Here is a 25,112-nt window from a genome sequence, read left to right as displayed (position 1 = left end):
TTCCATGAACGCCGGAGGAGGTACGCAGAGTGAAGAGCGGCCCCGTAGACATACACACGTCCTCTTGTTTATGCGTCAGCGTGGGGCCCGGTCCGCCCACGGTAATAGTGAGGTCCACCTTGCAATTATACAAACTTACAGGCGCTTTTTTTAGCTTTAAGCTTATTCCAATAAGAGAGAAGGTGCTTGGAGCGTGTATTCTTCTACTTCTATATATTTTTTTTGTTCTTTTTTAAACATTTCTTTTGAATCACATTTGTTTTTAGCGTTCTTTCAAACGTAAAAAAAATAATACTAAAAAGTTAAAAAAAGTAAAACTGAGTAGACTCGTGTATCTAGTCTAGCTTCACTGGCTGAGTTGAGGTTTGAGACATGAGCTTTTTTTAAATGATGCGCGACTACAAAAATGACCAAAAACAGCAGCATTAGGATTAACATATATGCTACTGCGACACATTATATATATACACACATATATATATACATATGTATATATATATATACATGCACACATATACATAAATATATATTGCCCTTGGCTCTTTTTCCTGCTAATATAAAAAAGGTATAAATATAACGCGTCCCGTTTTAGTTAAACAGTTAAGATGAGGAAACAAAGATGAAATCAAAAAGCATGTGTCGAGAGGATTCGTCGCCGCCCTTATCCACCTGTTGGTTGTTTTTTGTTCTTCTTTGTTTTTTGGGGGTGGGTGGGGGGGATTACCTGAGATTCCAGTTGTCCCTCGGGGCTTCTTTTTTTGTTGACGGAGTCCGCAGCGACAGCACTCGTTGATTGATTGATCGACCGATTGAAAATCGATCCGACCGATTGAGGTTAGAGTCTTGCGGAGAGGGGGCGGGGTCAAAGACGTCTCCGGACACTCGATCCTCGACACCCCCACTCCACCACCCCCCCCCCTACACACCTGACCTGCAGGCTCAGCACACTCAGAGTCCGTCAATCAAACACTTTTTTCTTTTTTTAACACAAGGCATGTAGCGAAGAATCAAAGTAAAGGCGTAGCTTAAAATGGGCGAGGTATCCATTACATAATCCTCCCTCTAAGGAATTTAGGCGTTTTTAATACCATCTTGGAATGCACTATATATTGATATATATTTATATATATTCATATACTGTATATTGCCATTAATATAAGCAGGATTACTGTTGATAAATACAGTGGCCTCCTTACTACCAGAGGCACCTCAGCGAGCTTCAGCACCCTTCTTCTCCCTTTGACCTTTGGGTGCGATTGGCCCCAAAAGGCTCTACATGGGTGGTGTTGGTGTTGGTGGAGGAGAAATTCAAATATGATCCAAACTCCACCAGCTTTGGTCACTCTTCGTCCACCGTCTCCCTTTTCGGATCTTCCTCCTCCTCTTCCTCCTCCGCCTCCTCCTTCCGATCCAGGCCCTGAGGCGGGGGGGCGGGGCTCGGGGGGGCCGCCGCGGCCTCCGTGGTCGCCAACAACAAGGAGGGGTCTTGTTGCTCAGCGGTCCTGTGGGAGGAGGCGTCTTCCTGTGGAGGAGTAGAGAGGCATGTGTGAGCAAAAACATCTGGAGTCACGCGCCGCGATCACGGGATTCGACAAAAATACAGAAAACGACCTGTCAATCACTTTGTAGCCCCGCCCCTAAAACTAAACATGTTCCAAATGACCATAATGTACTAAATGAACATCACGCTGTGTTGAATAAAACTAAATGTTAAGACATAAACTCATGAATAAATCAAAAGAGAAGTAGTCATTTATATAGACTTCTAAGAGAATGCAGCTTTAACACATAAAGCATAGATTTCTACACAACCAGAGAAGTCATCCCCTGGTGGTCAGTAGAGAGAATGCAGCGTTAACACATGAAGCACAGACTTCTATACAACCAGAGGAGTCGCCCCCTGGTCTTTGGGAACGCTCAAGTCGTCTTGCCTGCTCTGAGAATCGATGAGTCACCTGGTCGGCGAACTCCGGCATCTCTCCCTCCTCGCCATTCGAGTGGCAGCTTGGACTTGGCACCTCGATTCCATGGCTTTCCAAAATGGCAGCTTCTGGTTTCGTCAAGACGGGGTAGCGGGGAGGAAGAGATGGAAGAACACGGGAACTTTAAATACACAGGTTTGTTTCCCAGAGACAAACGTGGCTCCGCCCCCTTTGTGCAACAAACCGAGAGGATGCTTTAAAAGTCCTCACCGATATTCGCCCTTCTCTTCATCTCCTTCCGACGGTTGGCGAACCAGTTGTACACCTTCAGCGCCGTCACGCGCTCAAACTCGGACAGTTTGCAGCCTGAAGATGAAGAAAACACGTCTCACTCTTAAAAATCACATTTTATTTGTCATTTATCCACCTTAAACTCTTCTGGCCTCATTTTGGTTGGGTAAATATCTTAATGACAAGTACCGGACGTGCAATTGGCTGCTTTCAGGGCCGGATCGCCATTGAAAAATAAATGATATATAAAAAGCTTAAATTAAAACACAAGCACAAAAAAAAGACATTTCGAATTATTAAAAAAACACACTTTTTTAAAAACTTAATATCCATTTTGACAACTTGGACATACACACATTTAAATGTATAAATACTATTATAGGATTTGCGAAATATCGAGTTTGCAATGAAAATATGAAGTTTGTCGATTTACTAAATCCTTCAGAAGATAATCTCTTTAAATTGAGTGCGCCGAATGCTTCTTCAGAGCCTTCCCCTCACTAAGCCGGCCTCGCTGCACTCACCCGGTTTCTGAATGACGGAGTTACAGGCGTTGGCGATCTCCTCTCGCTTCGCCTCGTCCGGGTACTGGTTCTCCATGAAGAAACTGGGAGAGACAAACATTCACAGAAGCGCTGAAACGTCTACGTCAGAGCTCTCGAGATTCAGGAAAAAAAGAAACGGGATAAAGTACGATGAAACTTCATTTTAGGAGGGAGATGAAATTAAAATACCGCGTGAATTCAACCCATGACGATGAGGAAGAGTGACGTCATATACATATATTATTTATTTAGAAATTGCACGTTTATTTCGATTTTGAGGTTAACAATGCAGCTAAATTTCTAAACTACTATATATATATATATATAATTTACCTGCATTTTTAAACTAAAAATAAACATGCAAATTCTAAATACATAGTTATAATACATTTATGAACAATAATCCTCATTTCCTGTTAGTCTCTGCATTGACACAGAGGAAGAGCTCCAGTAGAGTTCTTGCTGTAGAGGAATAGATTCATTGCATCCTTAAATATCTCCCTTTTTTTATTTTTTTATCTCATTCATCTCTTTCCTCTCTCATGTCTAGCTCCTTTTTTTTAAATATCCTTCAGGCTGAAAAAGAATCATTAGCTCGCATTACAAAACACAGGGATCAATTTCTCCCAGCCCTCCCTCCCTCCCTCCCTCCTCTTCCCTCTCACCATCGGAGGTGCCCTATGCTGTCCACTCTGTCTGTCTACTCACACACACACTCACTCACACACACCATCTTCACCTCTACTGTATCGTCCTTGGGTGTAAACTAGCTCATAGGGATCAGCACTGCAGTGGTATTGCGTAATCGGGGGTGGGCAGTGCTGGTGAGTGCCGTCTGTGTGGTCTTATTACCGAGAGTGCCCAGACTGCACCCTGTACTTACAGCGGCCGAGTGGGAGAGGGGGGGAGGGGGGGGATAGAAATCAATCGCTGCTCGTTCTCCGCATCCTTCTTACTTACTGAGAGGAGTCTGGGACAAATATAATACACGGGGAGGCTAAATACATGAGAATAAAATACAGTTAAATTGAAAGCAGTGAGGCACTGGAGCAGCCGGGGAAGGCTTCTGGTATCACCTCAGGCCACGCCGCATTCCCAAAACACGCGAGCAACAATCCGACGTGATCAAACTCATCGGCGCCAAACGCTCCTCGAGCAGCTTTTTATTTATGTACACATTCTCAGAGAGAGTCAATCCAACATGGTGACTGTAAATAAATGCTGAAGCTGAAACGATGGAAGCTGATCAACGGAAATCTGTTTGAGATAAATCAATTAACACACTTACAGTCCCGTGTCTACAGCACCGTTACCCGTGTGTGCACTGTTATGTTTGCGCGCTGTTATATGTTTGTGCGGTTGTGTGTGTGCACTGTTATCCCTGTGTGCACTGTTATGTGCGTGTGCAGTTATGTGCATGTGCACGTTTATCCGTTTGTGCACTGTTATGTGTTTGTGCACTGTTATGTGTTTGTGCACTGTTATACGCTCGTGCACTGTTATCCGTGTGTGCACGTTTATCCGTTTGTGCACTTTTATCCGTTTGTGCACTTTTATCCGCTTGTGCACTGTTAAACGTTTGTGCAGTTATGTGTGTGCACTGTTATCCATGTGTGCACTGTTATGTGTGTGTGCACTGTTATACGCTCATCCATCAAATTCTTGTTGATGGTTTGTCTGTTGTACACACCAGCTGCCAAGTCAAATTCTTTGTGTGTCTAACACACGGAGCAAACGCATGTTTCTGATTCTGAGTCGTTGCGTCTGAAAACATTTTATGTACCGAAAGATTACTTAAAATACTGGATCCAGATGACTCGATAGTGGATCACCGTCGGTCGCTGGAGCTCAGACAGCAGAACGAGATCCTCTCTGTTTCCTCACTGATAACTCAGTCGGGAACATTTAAAGAAGAGTGATGCCAAACGTCAAAGTAATCTCTGTCGGTATTTATTTCATGCAGGTTCCCATTTAGTATGCCGGGGGAAGATCAAGTATAAGGTAATGAATAGTTTATGTTCAAGAGGGATGCCAAAAAATACTAGGAAGCCTAAAGCTGGAGGAGCAATGATCTGTTAGAAGTAGAGTGGACCGGTAGAGGAAGGAGGAAGGAATCAAGGAAGCGATTGACAAGCCGACCGACTCACCTCTCCATGATTGATTGGCACTCCTTCCTCCAGGTGAAGCGGCTTCCTCTGCGCAGCCTCAGGGGCCCGCCCACAAGCCCCGCCCTGTCGGCCGCCATGACGCCCGTCCTCCAATCAGGCTCCTCCTTCACCAGAGAGCGCATGGACAAGGTGGCACCTAAAAGGGGAGGAGAAAGGAAGGAAAGGAGAAGAAAGGAAAAGAAGACGGAAGGAAAGATGAGGAAGAAGAAGAAGAAAGGAGAGAAAAAAAGATGAGAAAGAAGAAGAAAGATGAGGAAGAAGAAGAAAGATGAAAGGAAATAGGAAGGAAAGAAGAGGAAAGGAAGCAAAAAGAAAAGAAGGAATGAAGAAGAAAAGAAAGATGGAAGGAAAGAAGAAGAAAGGAAAGAAAGAAAAGAAGAAGGAAGGAAGAAGAAAAAAGGAAGGAAATAAGAAGGAAGGAAAGAAGGAAGAAAAGAAGGTGCAGAAGGAAGGAAAGAAGAGTGAAGTAGAAGAAGAAGGGAAAAAGGAAGGAAGGAAGAAGAAGAGAGTAGTGAAAGAAGATTATTTCAGACTACCCGTTTCAACAGCTGATCTGAAGCTTCTTCATATTTCAACCCGATAGCGAGAAGTTTTATTATTATTATTTCCTAAAGCCTGATTTTCACATTCTTGGCCCCTGAAGGACCTGCAGACCGTTTTACACGCCATGTTTTTACACGCCATGTTTTTACAGCTCCGCCTTTATTTCCTCCACTGAGTTCAAACCCGGCGACACGTGAACATGCGACAGCTCGTCTTCGACCTGATGAAGATGGAGACGCTTCCCCTCCACCCTCACTGCAACCCTCCGGTTGAAATGCAATCACGAGCCGGCTAAGAAGCCACAGGGCGATCGGCATGCGGGCGTCTCCTTATGCCAAGCTGCCGAGGCCGGGGAGGGGGCGGGGCAAGGAGGGAGGAAGGAAAGGAAAGGAGGGAGGGAGGGAGGGGTTTACCTGGCTGGGCCTGGGCGGCGGCGGCGGCGTACCACGGCAGCAGGTGCATCAGCAGCTCTCTCTGCCTGCTCCACACCGGGTTGGGGTTGGGGTTGAGGTTGGTGTTGGGGTTGGGGAGGCAGCCGCTGGCGCCCGCCACCGGCCCGCCGTCCCGGGCCCGGGGCGCGGGGCTCACGCCGTGCTGGCTTTCACTCCACCTCAGCCCTTCAGGGGGTTCGGGACAAAACCAACGGAGCACGGACACCAGGTTTAGAGCTCACGTGACACGCCCCTCCAGACCAGCGTCCAATCGGAATAGAGCCCCGACGGGGCGGGTCAGGAGGAGGACATGAGTTAGCGTTAGTATCACCGTTAGCAACCGGGTTGTTAGCCATGTAGGAATGAAAACCAGCACCGGAGTTAACCCAGCATCCGGGCTGAGAGCTACTGCAAAGCTTGGGTGGGGGAGGGGGAGGGGTGGGCAGGGTGGGCAGATGGTCCAATCGGCAGCTCCGTTTGCTCGTAATGTACACACAAAAATAAAAAAAACCTCAAGAGGTGATTTAGTGTGAACGCCCAGAGCCTCGTTAGCGGTTTAACGCCACGCCAGTGTTTTTTAAAGTACCCGTGTATCGTAGGACGCGGAGAGGTCAACGCCTACCCAATGAATGACACACACACACACACACACACACACGTCTACCTTTATCTCTCGCCTTTTTCCCTCGGAAATTATCGATGTGCGTCTCGTGTCCTTGTTCGACATCGCCGCGCCTCGAGGATGCAGGCGGTCGGGGGCGTGCGGAGGAACAGAGAGGCGTGCGGGGTTTACCATGCGGGAGGGGGAGGGGCTTAGAGAGGAAGGAGAGCAAGCGGTGGTTCACAATTGCATAACGCCACAAAAAAAAAGATCTCATCCCAGTTTCTTTTCAAGCCTTCCTTCCTTCTTTCCTTCCTTCCTCATCTCCTCTGTCATCATGAACCTGACATTCGACCTTGAGGCGGCGATCTGCCTCCTCTCCTGTGGCAGACATCCATCGTCCCATTGACCTACAATCCCACTCCTCCTCCCGTGAGCCGTCAGAACGCCACCCTGTAACCCCCGGGACGCACGGAACATGCCCCGCCCCGCCCCCCGCCCGGCGACTCACCTGGGTTGTTCCTCTCCAGCAGGTACCAGCGGTAGAAGGCGCGGCGCTTGGAGTCGCTCATCTCCAGGCCCTGCTGCAGCAGCCACTGGGAGATGTAGCTCTGGCTGATGCCTGCGGGAGACGAGAGGCGCGTCACGTTCACACGCCAACAGACATCCATTTACTTAACGGGGGGGGGGGGGGGATCGGCTGTGAGCCAGCTCCCGATTGATCTAATAAAGCCGTTCCCAATATCAATACGTTCATTAAAGAACACGTGATTGGGTTGCAGTGCCCTTTTGGTTCAGCGTTTACTGCGTCGGTGGAGGCGGAGCCACAAGGCCTTTGGGGAGGCGGAGCCACGAGGCCTTTGGGGAGGCGGAGCCACGAGGCCTTTGGAGAGGCGGAGCCACGAGGCCTTTGGAGAGGAGGAGCCACGAGGCCTTTGGGGAGGCGGAGCCACGAGGCCTTCACGTCGTCGTTTTCGTCCGTCGACTTATATTTCGATGGATTGATTTATCCTTTAGGAATGCGTTTTGTTTCGCGTGTCAGGTTCCCAGATGCCGATGTGATGCTAAGTTTTTTTTTTTTATCGTGAAAGACGTCAAATCTGAGGAGCTGGAACCAGTCGGATGTTTGGATAACGAGGTTTTTTTTGTGATTTTAAAGACGACTTAAAACAATAAATAAATTCTCGGAAATGGTGGACGGGTTTATTGTCTACTCGAGAGCGCGCTGTTGTCGGGCAGTAAATTACACTTTCATTATTCTTTAAAGACGTGCAGAAGAGAACATTACTCATCTCCCAGTTACTCCAGCTCACATGTGTCTCACACACGCCTCTCTGTGCTTTATTGATTCATATATTTGTTGTTTTGTTTATATTTATCAGACGGTGACCTTCATCTTCAGCCATAAGTTGCATTTGGCAACTTAGTGGTTTAAAAAAAATAATACTAAAAATATATATATTTTTTAATTTTAGTATATATATATATATATATACATACAAAGCAGTGGAGCAAACGTATTGAAATCAAGAATCCGTCGTACCTGTGACCTGGCCGACGATGGCCTGAGAGATCCTCCGATTGTTGAGGAACGTTTTGATCTCCTCCTTCACCAGGTTGCTGTCCCGCCTGCAAAAACAAACAACAACAACAAGCCGCCATCGGCGTGAGAACTGCTGCGCGGTGGTCAAAGCCATCAGCTCGGCCTGAACTTATTCACTGATGCTCCGCTTTCCTTTTTCTTTGAGCCGTCCCTGAACACCCGACCTGAATTAACTCCACTAACACATTCCGGAGAAGAAGCCTCCGCCTCCCGGGACCGTCGCCGTCATTACCCGACGTTATAATCGTCTCTCTACCATCGTGTCTCTCTCCCCTCCCGCCTCCTCACCTCATGTACTCCGCCACCTTCTCCTCCAGGTCCCACTCCTCGTCGGCCATCATGTCGTAGCTGAACGAGCGCTGCGCCGCCGCGCTGGGGGGGTAGAGGGGCGGCGGCGAGGCCTCGTAGCTGTTGCTGGGCGACAGCGCGGCGCCGTCCAGGCCCGAGGTCTGCGTGGTGGCGGAGGCGAGGGACAGCGACGAGGACGAGGAGGAAGAGGAGGACGGGGCCGGAGCGGCGGCGGCGGCGGGCGTGGCGTTGTTGATGTTGTTGTTGGCGGCGTTGTTGATGTTGTTGTTGCTGTTGGACGGGGCGGGTTGGGAGTCGCCGTGTGGCGGGCGGTGGTCCGGGTCCAGCCGCTCCAGCGACTCCAAGGCGTGGAGGATCTGAGGTTTGGTCATGCCGGAGAGACGCAGGCGCTGCAGGAGGTCGATCTGCTCCAGGGTGTAGCGCGGCTCCGCCTCGCAGAACTCCATCCTGGCGTCTGCGGGGAGGAGGAAAGTAAACAAATACAGGGTTGTGTAAATAAATATAAACCAACTGGAGCTCTATAAATACCCCGGAGGGTCTGGCCGCTGAGGCCGACGCGTTGCCGAGACACGAGACGCTCCATTTAAATCTCTACCTGACGGATATTAAATTTAGATAAGTTTCGCTAAACATTTTTCGGAACCTTCAGACAAACTGATGAGCAGATGAAAGGATTATTAATAGATGAACCACACACACACACACACACACACACAGTCAGGGTTTATTTATCTTGAGCGCAGCGCTTTAAATGCAAATCCAATTAAATAAAGTTTAGTCACGCCGATACAAAAAGAACTTTGAGTAATTACAAGACTGGTTTGTTTAAAAAGAAAAAGAGAAGACTGCATTCTCCTCTAAAGAACCCTTGGGTCATTCCACCAAAAAAAAGGAAAGTGTTGGCACCCTTTCAAACACTTGGCACGGACACTTGGGGCTAACCTTGCTCCGTTTGTCAGGGGTGGAATTAAAAGTAAGATCACCCTGGCATACATAACCTAACATCGGGTCCATCCAGCCACCTTTTGGGTGTCCGGTACGTGCCCGTCGTGCGCCTCCATCAAACATCACAGTAAAGTCATTCATAAAAAATAAATAAAAACTCAGCACAGGTGTGATTTTATGACTTTGCTTATGGATGCTTCCCCCCTAAAAAAATGAAGAGCCAGATAGCGTAAAAAAAAGTTTTAGTCATGTCGAATTCACAGAGAAAAAATTGTCAAATCCAACAGTGTCACGCACGTGCACGTGATGAGAAGTTAACGTGGATGACACAGATAATTGGGTTTTGCTTTTTTTTCATAATAATAATTTGTTTCCTCTTTTTTTTAAACCACACTAAACCAAAATATGCAAGAAAGCTGGCTCTCGCTTTAAAAAATTACAAAAAATAAAATAAAGTTAAAGTTGAACCGAGGTCCCGTCGCTGAGGTCATCTTACCCGATGGAGGCGGTGACACGGACAGGCGCCCCGGCGGGAGTGGTTCGGCGCGAGGGGTCGCGGCGGGGACGCACCACTGCCGCATGGCTCCGCGAAGTTCAGCCCCGCTGGACCGCTGCAGAGTCGGGAGACGGGAGCCTCGCTTGCCGGGTGTCGTGTTGCGGGTTCAAGCGGCCCCTGTTAGCATGCTGACAGACCGACGACAGCGGATGACTCCCTTAGCGGGCGACGCTGGCTAAAGCTAACGGCGTCAAACTCCGCTCGGTCCCCCGGAGCACCAGCCTCCCGTCGGTAGCTGCTCGCTACCTGGTTTGTGTGAAGCTAGCAAGTGCGTGACGCATAGAAAGCGGAAGTAATGTAATGTAACCGTCAGAATAAAAGCATCCCAACAAACTGCCCTTTGTTGACAGCTCCAAAGTTTCCCTAATAATAATATTAATAATAATAATGATGAACCTCTGTTTGCCTTAGATTATATATAGATTATATATAACAGTATTAATGACTGAAACCTCACTTACAAGTATATAATATAAGCATGAACCTAGTGACGTTAGGCCGAGAAAGACATCTGTAGAGACTTTTTTCCTCAAGTTTACCCGATTTAAACCATCAAAATATTGTTAAATTATAATAGGAGAGCTAGCAGATATAGCCACCAGCCTACAGCAAGTTGCCTAGGTGATAGGGGTAAATTTGGCTGAAAGTTAGGCCATACTTGTATATACGTTGCATTATAAACAATTATTTAATTTGCCGTTTAATTTGTAATGCTAAATTTGACATGTGAAATACTTGGAGAGACACAACACTTTCAATGTAACTGTATGACAGGATACTACTAATTATATTAGATACTTTATTAATCCTGCAAAGGGAAATGGTGTCGCTAAAGCCACATTTAAACATGGTAAAGCAATATTATATGCACAAATGCACAGTTTATATACAACAAATATAATATAATAATATTAAATCAGCTAACAAAACAATGATGCAAATATTTAACCAAACATACAAACATTAGCTTAACTTCGGTCGCTTTTGGTGCATTTAAATAAACAACAACGCTCTTATTTTGAAGGACATATGAAGGGTCATCACCGAGTCTGGCAAACTTGACACTTCCGCCCGTTTTTTATCTTGGCCAACAACTTATCTAAAACTTCCACAGTGGGAAGTTACGTCGACGGCGTGAAAGACGGGCGGCTACGTACCGAACAGTTACGGTTGAACGAGGCCGACCGGCCGGTTGCGTCACGTCCACCGGGCGGTTGTTGTTGCTGCTGGCGACTCGAGCTCGCTAAGCTAGCCGCGTTAGCTTAGCTTCGCGGATCGTCCCACCGGGCGGAGCGCCTCGCTCTCACCTCCCCGTTGGCCGCGCAGAGGCAGCCGCAGCCCGGGTCGGGTGGAGAGTGGTGGAACCCACGCCGGAGAGAGGGACCCCCCTCGGGCCGCTTAACGCGCAGAGGGTGACCGGTGCAGGGTCATGTTGTCTTTCGGCTCTGCAGCGTGGTGTGTGTGTGTGTGTGTGTGTGTGTGTGGGGGGGGATCAGTGTATTAGTCTGTCTCAGTTTATGACCCCTGGCCCGGTGCCACTGACAAGCTAGCGGGAATCACAGTTATGATTTCCGGTTGTACTGTAAGTACTGGAACACAATCTGACAGGAAAAATAGATTTGGAAATTAAAATTTAAAAAATATAAATTTTAATAAAATTATGCTGACATGCACTATATTGAAATCTATTATGCACTATATTTTCATAATTTTTTTATTATTTAGGAAAATTGGTTTGGTTTATTCATAAATAGAAAACTTGATATACCTGATATAATAATTACAATACTGAAAAGAATACTCTATTATGCACTATATTTTTATAATTGAAGTACTTTATCCTTTTATTTGTTTTGGTTCATTCATAAATAGAAAACTTGTTCTTCATAAAGTCGACATAGATACCATTTTTAAATAATAAAAAACAACGATGCTCATATTCTACATATCTAGTTTATGAACTCTATAATGCACTGTATATCAATTTTTTTTGGTTGGGTTTATTCAGAAATAGAAAACGTGTTATTTATAAACCCGAAATAATAATTTATATTTAAAAATAATAAATACATTTAAAAATACCAATGATGCTCATCGGCTACATGTGATCCCATATCTAGTTTATGATCCATACGGTGATCTTTTTTCATAATTTAAGAAGCATATTATTTTATTTGGTTTATTAAAGAATTCGAAAATGTGTTCTCCAAAATGTAAAAATAAATAAAAATTCAAGCCACATTAGATTGGAAAACATTACATTTTTTGAAAAAAATGTGCCTACAGCTGAGAGGTGTTGGTAGGCAGATTATTATTTTGGTTACCTTAGAGTAAACTAAAAATTATAATGAAGCTCATTCCCTAAAATGTAAAAAAAGAAGGAAAATTCCAGCCAAATTAAATTGGAAAACATTTAATAAATCAATTATCTGCTAAAAACAAAAAAGCCGACAGCTGAGAGGTGTTGAAGGCAGATTAGTTTTTTCCAACCTTAGAGTTGCATATATTTAAGAAATGAGCGAGTTATGTAAACTAAGAATAATAATATAGATAATTCCCAAAAATGTAAAAAAAAAAAAATGAAAGCCACATTAAATTGGAAAACATTTAATTAATCAATGATCTGCTAAATGTCAAACCATCTCTTTAATCGTCTTCCTGTTACATAATAATCTTCACTTAACTTAATTATAATGTTTAGCGCCCTCCCTCCACCTCTCCCCGGCTAACGGAGGTGTTTGCTCCGCCGGTGACTCCAGCAGAGGAATGAGTCCATGTTTGCTCTCCCCGGCGTTCCTCCTCCCTCCCCTTCACCCCGTGCCAAGAAGGCAGCAGCAACAAGTGGCGTATTAAAGAGCCGCCCGTGCGAGGAGGAGTTCAGTTCGCCTTCCCGTGCTCGCCGGCCAGCATCTCGGTGCCTCTCTTTTCCCGTGGTTTTATCGTCCCTTCCTACCCGGGGGGTGGATCTGAATCAACGCCATGAACTGGGCCTTCCTCGAGGGCCTCCTCAGCGGGGTCAACAAATACTCCACGGCGTTCGGACGCATCTGGCTCGCCATCGTCTTCATCTTCCGCCTCCTGGTCTTCCTGGTGGCCTGCGAGAAGGTGTGGGGCGACGAGCAGAAGGACTTTGACTGCAACACGCGGCAGCCCGGCTGCCACAACGTCTGCTACGACCACTACTACCCCATCTCCTACACGCGCCTCTGGGCCCTGCAGCTCATCTTCGTCACCTGCCCGTCCCTCCTGGTGACGCTGCACGTGTCCTACCGGGAGGAGCGCGAGCGCAAACACCGGCTGAAGCACGGGGACGACTGCGTCCCGCTGTACCGCAACACGGGCAAGAAGCGGGGGGGCCTGTGGTGGACCTACTTCCTCAGCCTGCTCTTCAAGGTGCTGGTGGACGGCGTGTTCGTCTTCCTGCTGTTCTACATCTACGAGGCCACGTTCTTCCCGCCGCTGGTGAAGTGCAGCGAGGAGCCGTGTCCCAACGTGGTGGACTGCTACATCGCCAGGTGAGCGACGGTTCAAGACCCCCGCCGGCATCTCAAAATGGCTGGACTAGACATGTTAATCTTAAACATCGTGTTTTTTTCTTCCAGGCCCACGGAGAAGAAGATCTTCACGATCTTCATGGTGGTGACGAGCTTCCTGTGCATCCTCCTCACCCTCATCGAGATCTTCTACCTGTGCGGGAAGAGGTTCGTGGAGTGCTGCCAGGCGGGGCGTCCCGCGGCGAGGGACAACTCCTTCATGATGGTCAGAACCGCTCTGAGCGGGAAGGAGAACTCGGCGTTCAAGGAGCCGCTAACGGAGAAGAGAAAGATGGTGGACAGCGGCAATGAGAGTTCAGCCCCGGCGTACAGCATAGCGGTCTCCTGAGAGACGCGTTTATGGGTGCGACTATATATGATATATAATATAAAACTATGTTTGATATCTTTTGTACTGTTGGCCACATTTACCTGCAGAAAATGTAGTTTTTTTCCGAAGGTCATGTATAATTTTCTGTCCTTTTTTTTTTTTTTTTACATCAAAAAGATGTAAATATTTTCGTTCCATAACATTTTTGGCTTTCTAAAAGGCTTTTGAATATAAAAAAAACCTGATGAATTAAAAAAAGGTGATTTACTGTAATCTGACTATTTATAAGAACGTGTGTATTCTTGTTGTTATCTGAGACCTGCATGTGTTTGTACTTGAAGCAGAAATTAAGGTGATATTTTTTAATAAACAACCATCTTGTGAAATTTTGCATCGTCACATGTTCCTTTTCTAAAAAGCAAATCTTACATATCAGACTGATTATCTGCGTCCCTGCGGGGCCAGATGCAAATGGCTGCAGCAGCAACCAATGAGAATCCAGATGGTGGATTACAGTATTTTTTAAAAATGCATATAAAAAAAACACACACACACATCGTGACGCTTCAAAAAGAGTAGGAACGGTAGCCCGGTGACTGAAGGGAGTAACATTATTGACATTATCATGGTCCCTCCACACATCCTGCATTCCGTCACATCAGCAGGCCGAGAGGAGATTAAGAGTGAGTGCTATACCTTATCTCACCTGAGAAAGTGAACAGGTAAGTGGTATCTGATGCCGCGATACTGGCACCCCCCCTATCTCCCTATCTCGGTATCTCGGTGTATTTGAGTGCCAATGGTTCCCGAGTGCTTGAGCAAACAAACGCGAGGCGGCGGGCCCGTTTCCATCCTGATTTATCAACGGACACAATGGAGCGTATCTCTGAAATCGCGGCGGACTAATGGAGCTGATACCGAGTCACCTGTCGAGGAACGCGGTGATCGGACGAGACGGCCGCACCTCATGGTCTGCCTGTTGTTCGCCTTTGATTCATTGCCACAACGTCACAACCAGATCCCTCATTGGGTCCAAACACCCCAACACCCCCAATGAGACTTGTGTTCATCCGGTTTTCCGGCTACCTTTCCTGTTTTCTGGGTACCCTTCCAGTCTTTCTGGCTACCCTTCCTGTTTTCTGGGTACCTTTCCGTTTTTCTGGGTACCCTTCCGGTTTTCTGGCTACCCTTCCTGTTTTATGGGTACCCTTCCAGTTTTCTGGCTACCCTTCCAGTTTTATGGGTACCCTTCCAGTCTTTCTGGCTACCCTTCCTGTTTTCTGGGTACCTTTCCGTTTTTCTGGGTACCCTTCCAGTCTTTCTGGGTACCCATCCTGTTTTATGGGTACCCTTCCAGTCTTTCTGGCTACCCTTCCTGTTTTCTGGGTACCTTTCCGTTTTTCTGGGTACCCTTCCAGTCTTTCTGGGTACCCATCCTGTTTTATGGGTACCCTTCCAGTTTTCTGGCTACCCTTCCGGTTTTCTAGGTACCCTTCCGGTTTTCTGGGTACCCTTCTGGTTTTTCTGGGTACCCTTCCATTTTTCTGGGTACCTTTCCATTTTTCTGGGTACCCTTCCTGTTTTCTGGCTACCCTTCCTGTTTTCTGGGTAACCTCCCCTGTTTTCTGGCTACCCTTCAAGTTTTCAGGGTACCCTTCCGGTTTTCTGGCTGCCCTGTCGCGATACACCTGCCACAGCAAAAGGGACTTTGGCAAAGTCTTAGACGAAGTGACGCTGACAGGAAGTAGGCGGTAGGCGTATGTTTGGGTGGATACCAAAAGGGGGCCACACCTTCCTGATTATGTCCTCGAGTGATTTTTTGAGGACGGTTAGTAACCGAAAGCCGCTGCAAGGAGAGAGAGGGTTTGCCTTTCTGAACGCGTTCTCCGTCCGGACGCAATGGATTGAGTGCTTTTTCTCAAGGTAAGCTGAGTCAGTTTGTTTAAGACCTTTACTTACTACGAGGATTTTTACTGTTAGATTTCAGAAAGAGGGGATTGAGCTTGCGTAGGAAAAGAAAAGCACTAAGTACTTATTTGAAAGAAATCAAGGCTGATTTAATATTATTTATTTTTATTTTAAAGGTACAGTTTACTTTTTTTTAAAATACACATTTAACCCCTAACCTCTCGCTCTTTTTGTTAATCAAGATTGTCTTGTGAATTTCCCAGTTTGGGTTGACGTTGGCTGTAGACGTTGTCATGTAGTCTCGGCTAGCGGTGTTCAACTCAATGTTTCTTCCCTGAAGTCCCGGCCCGGTTACTCAAGAGGATCCACAGACCTCGTTGATAACAGTTTCATGTGCTGGAACTTCTTTCTTTCAGCGGGTAGTTGTTTACTCAAATGTCTGTGGGTTATCTAGAAGTAACCGGGGTCATGTTTCCGGGTTTTTTCTGGGGAGTTTCTCCAAATTAATCATATTGGATCTTTGAGCACCACAAGCCAAGTGTCCTGAAGCCTCGACGGACGATGTCTCCAACAGTCAAGAATCTAGATTGATAAACAGCACTACAGTTAAGAGGAGAAATATGCATTTTTTTTATTTTCGGGGTAAATTCCCTTTTTTGCTCTCTTCTCACTCTGCAGTTTCTAAAATCTACTAAAAGCCGACCGAAGCTGACCTCATGGATTGGAAGTTCCTCCAGGATCTCCTTAGCGGAGTCAACAAGTACTCCACCGCCTTCGGCCGCATCTGGCTGTCGGTGGTCTTCGTCTTCCGGGTGCTGGTCTACGTGGTGGCCGCCGAGCGGGTCTGGAGCGACGACCAGGGCCAGTTCGACTGCAACACCCGGCAGCCGGGTTGCACCAACATCTGCTACGACTACTTCTTCCCCATCTCCCACATCCGCCTCTGGGCCCTGCAGCTCATCTTCGTCACCTGCCCGTCCTTCATGGTGGTGCTGCACGTGGCCTACCGGGAGGAGCGCGAGCGCAAGTACCGGGCCAAGCACGGCGACGACACGCGGCTGTACGACAACCCGGGCCAGAAGCGCGGCGGCCTGTGGTGGACTTATCTGCTGAGCCTCTTGATCAAGACCACCTTCGAGATCACCTTCCTCTACTTGCTGCACTACATCTACGACAGCTTCCGGCTGCCCAGGAAGGTGCAGTGCGATGTCAAGCCCTGTCCCAATATGGTGGACTGCTACATATCCCGGCCCACCGAGAAGACGGTGTTCACCTACTTCATGGTGGGCGCGTCCGTCCTGTGCGTGGTGCTCAACATCTGCGAGTTCTTCTATCTGGTCGCCGTACGGGTGGCGAAACTCAAACACAGAGGCAGCACCAAGACCTCGTCGAGGTGGGTCCACCCGAACGCGAACCACGACGGCGGCAAGTCCTCTCTGGCGTCATGATAGGCAATCAATATTTGTTCTTAAGCCTCGAATTGATTTACAATATTGGGGTTATTTTCCCATTGAAGGGATTGCCATTAAAAAAAGTAATTTTATGTATAATTTCTCTCTAAATATGTTGCTTTTTTCCGTTAAAAAAACAATCCTATGCTCTGTAGTAATATTTAATTTTATTTTTATTTTTCACGCAAGTGTAATAAGAATTTCAGCCTGCAAAAGAAAGCAGAATGATTTGAAGTAATTGGTCTAAAGATTGCTTTTATTTGTGTCCATGACAATAACCCAAAAAAACGGACATTGTTTGTTTCTTGTCTTCCCTTAAAAAATAAAAAAGGATTGTAAAAGTACTGAAAATATGTTCAACTATCCATAATAATAACCGCAGCATGGATAAGATATGCCTTCTCCTCCCTTTAATGGCGCTATTTCTCCACCTGGTGGCACTGCAGGCTCACTACACGTCATGTGGAGGGTGTGTGAGTCTGTTGTGTGTGTGTGTGTGTGTGTGTGTGTGTGTGCTGCTAAGATCATTCTGCATGCAAGTATAGTTCCTACAATATATATTTTCGATGATTCTCTTTTATCTGGTCATCAGATTTTTTTTCAGGCTTTGATTGACACTGAAACATAAAACAGGTAAATGTCAATAACATGAAAAAGAACAAAATAAAATAAATATGAATATGAGAGATGGTTTTGTCTTTCAAGCACACAATGCAGGCAGGTACCAACAGGTGCAGGTTTACCTGTGTAAACGTTGCCGTAATTATAAAGACAACAGGTAGTTAATAACCTTGGTTTCAAAATAAAAGCATTGAATAGTTTGAATAGTTTCCTCCATGTTTATCACAGGTCCTAAAACACGGGGGTATTTTATTTTGAAAAATGCGTGAGTTGACACTTTCTGTCGGTCCCGCTGACTGACAGCCTGACAGAGAGAGAGAGGGAGAAAGAGAGGGAGAGAGAGAGAGAGGGGACACGCGGACGCGCCGTCCTCCCGCCGCATGGTGACCCAGCAGAGACGATGACCGGTGCAGGTAAAAAATCAAAAGGCTGCTCGTGTACGGGAACTTTATTCTAGGTGATTTTTTAAACTGCAGGCCGTTGTTTGTTTCACACTTTGTGGATGTTTGTTCTGGTGTGGCACACCTGTCTGCTGATGAAGTGTGACCTCATCTGATGCCATACATGAACTAATAGTTCTTGTTATTTAAAAAAAAAAAAAGTTTGCATTTCCCTTCAATTAAACATTGACGTTTTTTTCTGAAATGAAAACTAAATAAAATAAATTATATATATATATATATGTGTATATATATATAAATGTGTATCTTCATATTTATTGGATTACCAGACCATATGCTACATCACGATATATACATATATATATATATATATATATATTTTATATGTTGACGCTATATCGGCAGAAATTGCTAACTCACTTACCTATTGTTTATATATATTATATATATTTCCTCTCTGATGCACGTCTCTCTCCTTTAGTCCGACCTGTTATGAGTTATGTGCTCAGCAGCCAATCATTGATACCTGTGACCGCTGGGTGCTTGACCCCGAGGTCGCGTCCCCGATCAATACCTCGAGAGTCCCCCCCCTCCAGGTTTGTGCTGCGCCAGCCTGGAGGAGCCCAGGACCCTGATGAAGATGGGTCTGTGCGTGCTCCTCGTCGGCCACGTGAACTTCCTGTTGGGCGCCCTGATGCACGGCGTGGTGCTGCGGCACGGCGGCCCCCACCGGCCCGCCGCCGTGGAGCACGCCGTCGCCAACGTGGTCGCGCTCGCCTCCGGCCTCGTGGTAAAACATCGCTTCTTAGTCAACAAGAATGATCTCGAGGGCAGGATTGTTCTGGCCTCTTGTCTCAGGAGCCTCTTGTTCTCACGAGGACTCACAAATAGAGATTCATGTGATTCACACTTTTTAAATGTGCAGAGCGTGTTTTTTTTAATCGTCTCTGATAATCTCCGCTCACTGAAGTGAATTAGTCTGAAGTTTAAGGGCCATTCTGTGAGTGTTTTTTAAATGTTCTTCTTCTTTTGGTGTGGTGTGGTTTTCCTGTTGTTGTTGTTGTTGTTGTTGTTGTCATGTTCCGGTTGGAAACGGAGCAACGTGAATACTCTTTTTATTTCTCTCTCAGGGAATCGTTGTCGGCGTTCTGGCCATCGTGTTGTCTAAGAAGAAGAAGAGCAGAGTCCTGGTTCGTATTCACTCTCTCTCTCTCTCCCTCTACCTCTCTCTCTCTTTACCTCTACCTCCCTCTACCTCTCTCTCTCTCTACCTCTACCTCCCTCTACCTCTCTCTCTACCTCTACCTCCCTCTACCTCCCTCTACCTCTCTCTCTACCTCTACCTCCCTCTACCTCTCTCTCTCTACCTCTACCTCCCTCTACCTCTCTCTTCCTTTTCCTCACTCTCTCTTTACCTCTACCTCCCTCTCTCTCTTCTTCTCTCTACCTCTACCTCTCTCTCTCTCTACCTCTACCTCCCTCTACCTCTCTCCCTCTACCTCACTCTCTCTTTACCTCTACCTCCCTCTCTCCCTCACTCTCTCTCTCTACCTCTCTCCCTCTATCTCTCTACCTCTACTTCCCTCTCTCCCTCACTCTCTCTCTTTACCTCTACCTACCTCTCTCTCTTCTTCTCTCTCTCTCCCTCTCTCTCTCTCTCTCTCTCTCACTCTCTCTCTTTCTCTTTCTCTCTCTCTCTCTCTCTCTCTCTCTCTCTCTCTCTCTCCACAGACGTGGTCCCTTTTCACGTTTGGCCTGACGGCGGCGCTCATGGCGGCGGCGGCGGCCGTCGGCCTCTGCGTGTCGGTGGTGAGCGCCGTGGTGCACGGCGGGCAGAGCCTCCTGACTCACTGCCGCTCGGCCGACGGCAGCTTCACCGGCGACTGCTCCTTCGACCCCACGCGCATCTACGTGAGTCGTGTGTGTGTGTGTGTTGGTGTGTGTGTTTCGCATTTATTGTTTAATGGCTGCACGATTTGAGGCTTTAGTTTTAGCCAATCGGTTCATATTTCATAGAATCAGGGACTCTTTGTGTTTTGAGTGTTTCTGGTTTTACCTTCGAATAAAGTTTTCAAATGATGACCCAAAATAAAGTTTTCAAATGATGACCCAAAATAAAGTTTTACCAGATTTTTCCTTTTAATCTGTTAGCAAGGGACCAACATGGCTGCCGCAGGGCTCGTTACATCACCTGCAGTGTGCTATGGGCTTCTTCTTCTTCTTCCCTCTGTGCACTTCTACTTTCCTATCCTCTGCTCTGTATATTGTATTCACGTTGCCGACTCTCTCTCTCTCTGAAGCTCTCAGACTCTCTCTCTCTCTAAGGCTCTCAGACTCTCTGCCGTGTCTCCGCTCTGCAGCCGTCTGATCAAAGAGTCAAATATAAGAGGTTGTGAGTCCTCGCTGCTGTTCCCGGTCCAGCCTGTGGCTGCTGCTGCTAACTCCTTCTCCTTCCTCCTGCCTCCTCCCCAGAGCACCACCCTGATCCTCTGGGTGCCTCTGATTGTGACCTGTTTGATCCAGTTGGTGTTTTCTGCGCGCTGCTCGGCGGTCTGCGCTTCATTCCTGGATCTACCCGGCTGCCCCAAGGGAGCAAGGCACCACAGCAGAAGGGTGAGGAGGAAGTGTATAAATATATGCATATATATATATATTTATACATAAATATAAATAAATATATATAAATATATATATATATATATTATATATACATTTATTTCTATATATATTCATATATATATATATATTTATTTCTATATATATATATAAACATATATATATAGGTACACTTATTTCTATATAAATATAAAAATATATATATTTCTATATGTATATATTTATATATATATATATTTATGAATATATATATTTATAAATATATATATATAAATATATATATATATTTGTGTATAATATATGTTTATTCATACATATAAATATATATATATACATATATATATTATATATATATTTATTTCTATATATATTCATGTATATATTTATTTCTATATATATAAACATCTATATATAGTTATACATTTATTTCTATATAAATATAAAAATATACACTACCGTTCAAAAGTTTGGGATCACTTAGAAATGACTATTTTTCAAAGAAAAGCACTTTTTTTCAATAAAATTAACATTAAATTAATCAGAAATACACTCTCTACATTGTTAATGTGGTAAATTACTATTCTAGGTGGAAGTGTCTGGTTTCTAATGAAATATCTCCACAGGTGTATAGAGGCCCTTTTACAGCAACGATCACTCCAGTGTTCTAATGGTACATTGTGTTTGATAATCGCCTTAGAAGACTAATGTCTGATTCGAAAACCCGTGCAATTATGTTAGCACAGCTGAAAACAGTTATGCTGGTGATATAAGCTATACAACTGGCCTTCCTTTGAGCTTGAAGTTTGTAGAACAAAATTAATACTTCAAATATTAATCATTATTTCTAACCTTGTCAATGTCTTGACTATATTTTCTATTCATTTGATAAATAAAAGTGTGATTTTTCATGGAAGACACGAAATTGTCTGGGTGATCCCAAACTTTTGAACGGTAGTGTATATATTTCTATATATATATTTATATATATTTATGAATATATATATTTATAAATATATATATATTTGTGTATAATATATGTTTATTTATACATATAAATATATATATACAGGACTGTCTCAGAAAATTAGAATATTGTGATGAAGTTCTTTATTTTCTGTAATGCAATTAAAAAAACAAAAATGTCATGCATTCTGGATTCATTACAAATCAACTGAAATATTGCAAGCCTTTTATTCTGATTTATTGCTGATTATGGTTTACAGCTTAAGAAAACTCAAATATCCTATCTCTAAATATTAGAATATCATGAAAAAGTATACTAGTAGGGTATTAAACAAATCACTTGAATTGTCTAATTAACTCGAAACACCTGCAAGGGTTTCCTGAGCCTTGACAAACACTCAGCTGTTATAAATCTTTTTTTTTACTTGGTCTGAGGAAATATTAAAATTTTATGAGATAGGATTTTAGAGTTTTCTTAAGCTGTAAGCCATAATCAGCAATATTAAAAGAATAAAAGGCTTGCAATATTTCAGTTGATTTGTAATGAATCCAGAATGCATGACATTTTTGTTTTTTTAATTGCATTACAGAAAATAAAGAACTTTATCACAATATTCTAATTTTCTGAGACAGTCCTGTATATATTTATACATATAAATATATGTTTAAATATATACAGGACTGTCTCTGATGTTTCACTGAAGAAACAATTTATCATCCACAATATTAAATACCTCGCTGGCACTTTATAGGTAGGAGCCTCTTTGAAAACACAGCTCTATGTGAAGTTTGGTCTTTAAAAAGAATGAACTTTGAACTTTTAACTTTTAATTGCGATTAATCGCGATTAATCGCGATTAATGAATTTCAAAATGTGCGATTAATTAGTTAATTTTTTTTAATCGATTGACAGCCCTAGTATAAATATACATATATTATACACATAAATATATATATATATATACATACAGATTTAAATATAAATATATATATAAATATATATTTATATCTAAATAAATATGTGTATATATAGATATAAAAAGATTTGACTAATCTGTTCATAATTTGTTTGTGTAGATCGGTGTGAGAAGGTCGATGGAGGAAGCTCCTCCCACTTCCTTGACTGAACCACCAGGAAACAACTCTGAACCACCAACACGTTACTCTGAACCACCAATACGCTACTCTGAATCTCCAACACACTACTCTGAATCTCTAACACGCTACTCTGAATCTCCAACACACTACTCTGAATCTCTAACACGCTACTCTGAATCTCCAACACGCTACTCTGAATCTCCAACACGCTACTCTGAATCTCCAACACACTACTCTGAATCTCCAACACACTACTCTGATTCTCTAACACGCTACTCTGAATCACCAACCCCTCCAACGCGCTACGCTGAGCCTCCAACCCCTCCAACACGCTACGCTGAGCCTCCAACCCCTCCAACACGCTACGCTGAGCCTCCAACTCCTCCAACACGCTACGCTGAGCCTCCAACCCCTCCAACGCGCTATGCTGAGCCTCCAACCCCTCCAACACGCTACGCTGAGCCTCCAACCCCTCCAACGCGCTACGCTGAGCCTCGGATGCAGAGTTCCGCCCCCCCCGGACAGCAGCAGCAGGGCGGACGCCCCCTCCTCCTCCCTCCGCAGCGCCGCCCCCCCCTTCAGTACCGGAGCCTCCCCCCCTCGGAGAGGTGGCCGCTCGGCCAGCCAGCCGCAGAAAGGTCGGACGCCGAGGGGCTGGAGACGCCTGTTGGCGGCCAGCAAAGGACGCCGGAGCGGCACCGGCTGCTGCAGAGGGCGACGCTGGAAAGGTCCAGCTTCTGGATTTAGATGCGTCTGACATGCCAGAGAAGTTCTGTGAGTGTGTGTGTGTGTGTGTGTGTGGTGCATGCTACAATGCTTGGATTGAAACGTCATTCTCAGACCCCCATTGTCCCGTCGGTACTCCTGGAGGCTTGAGGGTCTGTTCTTGAGGCTCTAGCATGGACGGATGTATAATATTTGTTGGGGTACGCCGCTCTCACAATGAGTCCCTGACGACGTAAAACCTTGAGTTAACTTAATGTGCGTTCATAGAATATTTAATTATCACCTCGTGTCTATCACCGTGGGTTAGGATTATCCTCCGGGCCCTAGCCTCATATTTCATTGTGTGTGTGTGGTTGTGGTTGGAGGATGGAGCCTCTGGTTTGCCGTGTTTTGAGCGAATGAGAATTTGGTGCTTTTCTTTTTCTGCTTTTTATGTCGAGAGCAAATAATACTGCGGGTTTCTTTTTTTTCAAAATGTATTTCGACAAAGTCAAAGTCAATAAAGTATTTATTCAAAGTGTTGCATCTCTCTCTGTGTGTGTGTTTAGTAGCGTAGCTCAGCGGCGGTGGTAATGGCAGCAGAGAGAGTGTGACCCGACAGGAAGGACCGGTTACACCGAAACACTCGCGCGGGGGGGGGGTGATGATGATGATGATGAGGAGGAGGAATAAATATTCAGCTTCCTTCTACAACCCAGAAATGAGGAAACAGTCACACACATGTGCAGCTTTTGAAACACAAAAGGTATATTTCAATTTGTCAGGTCCAACAGAAACAAACAAACATGGCGTCCTCACGGTCAGGGTTTTCATGCAACAGAAGAAAAAAATAGGAAGCAAGGAAAAGGAGGTTAGGAAGAAGGAAGGAAGCGTAGTCATCCAACACAAGGTACCAGTTCATCAGAGGCAGCGAGAACAGAAAAAACGGGTTAAACTGTCGAGGGGGGAAGCAAGTGGAGTTCCTCATCCTGCCAGCAGATGGCGATGATGCTTAGGTCCCCAAAGCAGAGGCGGGATGGACTCTTTTAAGACAAGTTAAACCTCCTCATGGGGGCTCACACCAGATCAGTGTGAGGGAGTGAACATATTGGGCTGATATAAACCGGTTGAGACTGGTTTAAAGGGGGCCCTTCTCGAACTAGATGAGGACCCCGTATACCACCGTGGTTCCTGGTTCCAACCGGCTCACAACGTGTGAAGTCGAAAGTCGGTCCGAACCGAAGTGATGGAAAATAAACACAAACCTTTTTTAAAAGTTGAAGCTAATTCAAACGTTTGCATCTATTTATTTTAAGGGCCAGTTTAATCTAGAACCTATAAATATGTTCTATGAACCGTTTTGAGAGTAAAATCTGAATCTGAAAAGTAGCTTTGTAACTACAGCCGTCAGGTAAATGTACTGCACTGTAGTTCACAATAGAATATTTATATCTGGAGTAAAACTAAATACGAATGATATTACTCCGGTGTTCGAGTAAATGCATTTAATTACATTGCAAGTCCAGAACCTGAAGCCCCGCCCCCTTCCTAAAACTGATGTGTAATCACGA

The 25,112-nt window shown here is 45.1% G+C and overlaps 4 protein-coding genes across 11 annotated transcripts; 3 read left to right on the top strand and 1 right to left on the bottom strand.

Moving 5' to 3' along the window:
- Nucleotides 1-967: 967 nt before the first annotated feature.
- On the bottom strand, nucleotides 968-11,592 carry zgc:91944 (uncharacterized protein LOC436941 homolog). 8 transcript variants are annotated; one of them, XM_056411687.1, is made up of 11 exons: nucleotides 11,072-11,592; nucleotides 9,855-10,175; nucleotides 8,393-8,867; nucleotides 8,045-8,130; nucleotides 7,013-7,123; nucleotides 5,883-6,086; nucleotides 4,906-5,062; nucleotides 2,738-2,820; nucleotides 2,193-2,288; nucleotides 1,932-2,050; nucleotides 968-1,522 (listed from the first exon to the last, which is right to left on the bottom strand). In XM_056411687.1, the coding sequence occupies exons 2-11, from the start codon at nucleotides 9,937-9,939 to the stop codon at nucleotides 1,340-1,342; spliced, it is 1,599 nt and encodes a 532-aa protein (XP_056267662.1). In that variant the 5' UTR covers nucleotides 9,940-10,175; nucleotides 11,072-11,592; the 3' UTR covers nucleotides 968-1,339. The 8 variants fall into 8 exon arrangements, with proteins under 8 accessions (XP_056267662.1, XP_056267671.1, XP_056267678.1 ...); XM_056411696.1 differs by having other exon boundaries at nucleotides 9,855-10,042; XM_056411703.1 differs by lacking the exon at nucleotides 11,072-11,592 and having other exon boundaries at nucleotides 1,932-2,047; nucleotides 9,855-11,060.
- Nucleotides 11,593-12,555: 963 nt separating this feature from the next.
- LOC130191969 (gap junction beta-4 protein-like) lies at nucleotides 12,556-14,169 on the top strand. The gene is made up of 2 exons (XM_056411760.1): nucleotides 12,556-13,429; nucleotides 13,517-14,169. Exons 1-2 carry the CDS (start codon nucleotides 12,894-12,896, stop codon nucleotides 13,794-13,796), a joined length of 816 nt encoding a protein of 271 aa, XP_056267735.1. The 5' UTR covers nucleotides 12,556-12,893; the 3' UTR covers nucleotides 13,797-14,169.
- Nucleotides 14,170-15,597: 1,428 nt separating this feature from the next.
- Nucleotides 15,598-17,821, top strand: LOC130197542 (gap junction beta-3 protein-like). The gene is made up of 2 exons (XM_056420292.1): nucleotides 15,598-15,701; nucleotides 16,365-17,821. Exon 2 carries the CDS (start codon nucleotides 16,403-16,405, stop codon nucleotides 17,132-17,134), a length of 732 nt encoding a protein of 243 aa, XP_056276267.1. The 5' UTR covers nucleotides 15,598-15,701; nucleotides 16,365-16,402; the 3' UTR covers nucleotides 17,135-17,821.
- A 92-nt stretch (nucleotides 17,822-17,913) lies between these two features.
- LOC130197450 (uncharacterized) lies at nucleotides 17,914-24,084 on the top strand. Its single transcript, XM_056420192.1, has 6 exons — nucleotides 17,914-18,171; nucleotides 18,756-18,949; nucleotides 19,290-19,349; nucleotides 19,891-20,070; nucleotides 20,632-20,772; nucleotides 22,816-24,084. Exons 1-6 carry the CDS (start codon nucleotides 18,159-18,161, stop codon nucleotides 23,581-23,583), a joined length of 1,356 nt encoding a protein of 451 aa, XP_056276167.1. The 5' UTR covers nucleotides 17,914-18,158; the 3' UTR covers nucleotides 23,584-24,084.
- Nucleotides 24,085-25,112: the final 1,028 nt, after the last annotated feature.

This window comes from Pseudoliparis swirei, chromosome 1, assembly GCF_029220125.1.
Source record: "Pseudoliparis swirei isolate HS2019 ecotype Mariana Trench chromosome 1, NWPU_hadal_v1, whole genome shotgun sequence".
Lineage (NCBI taxonomy): Eukaryota > Metazoa > Chordata > Actinopteri > Perciformes > Liparidae > Pseudoliparis > Pseudoliparis swirei.
This window is presented reverse-complemented; position numbering and strand designations above follow the sequence as displayed.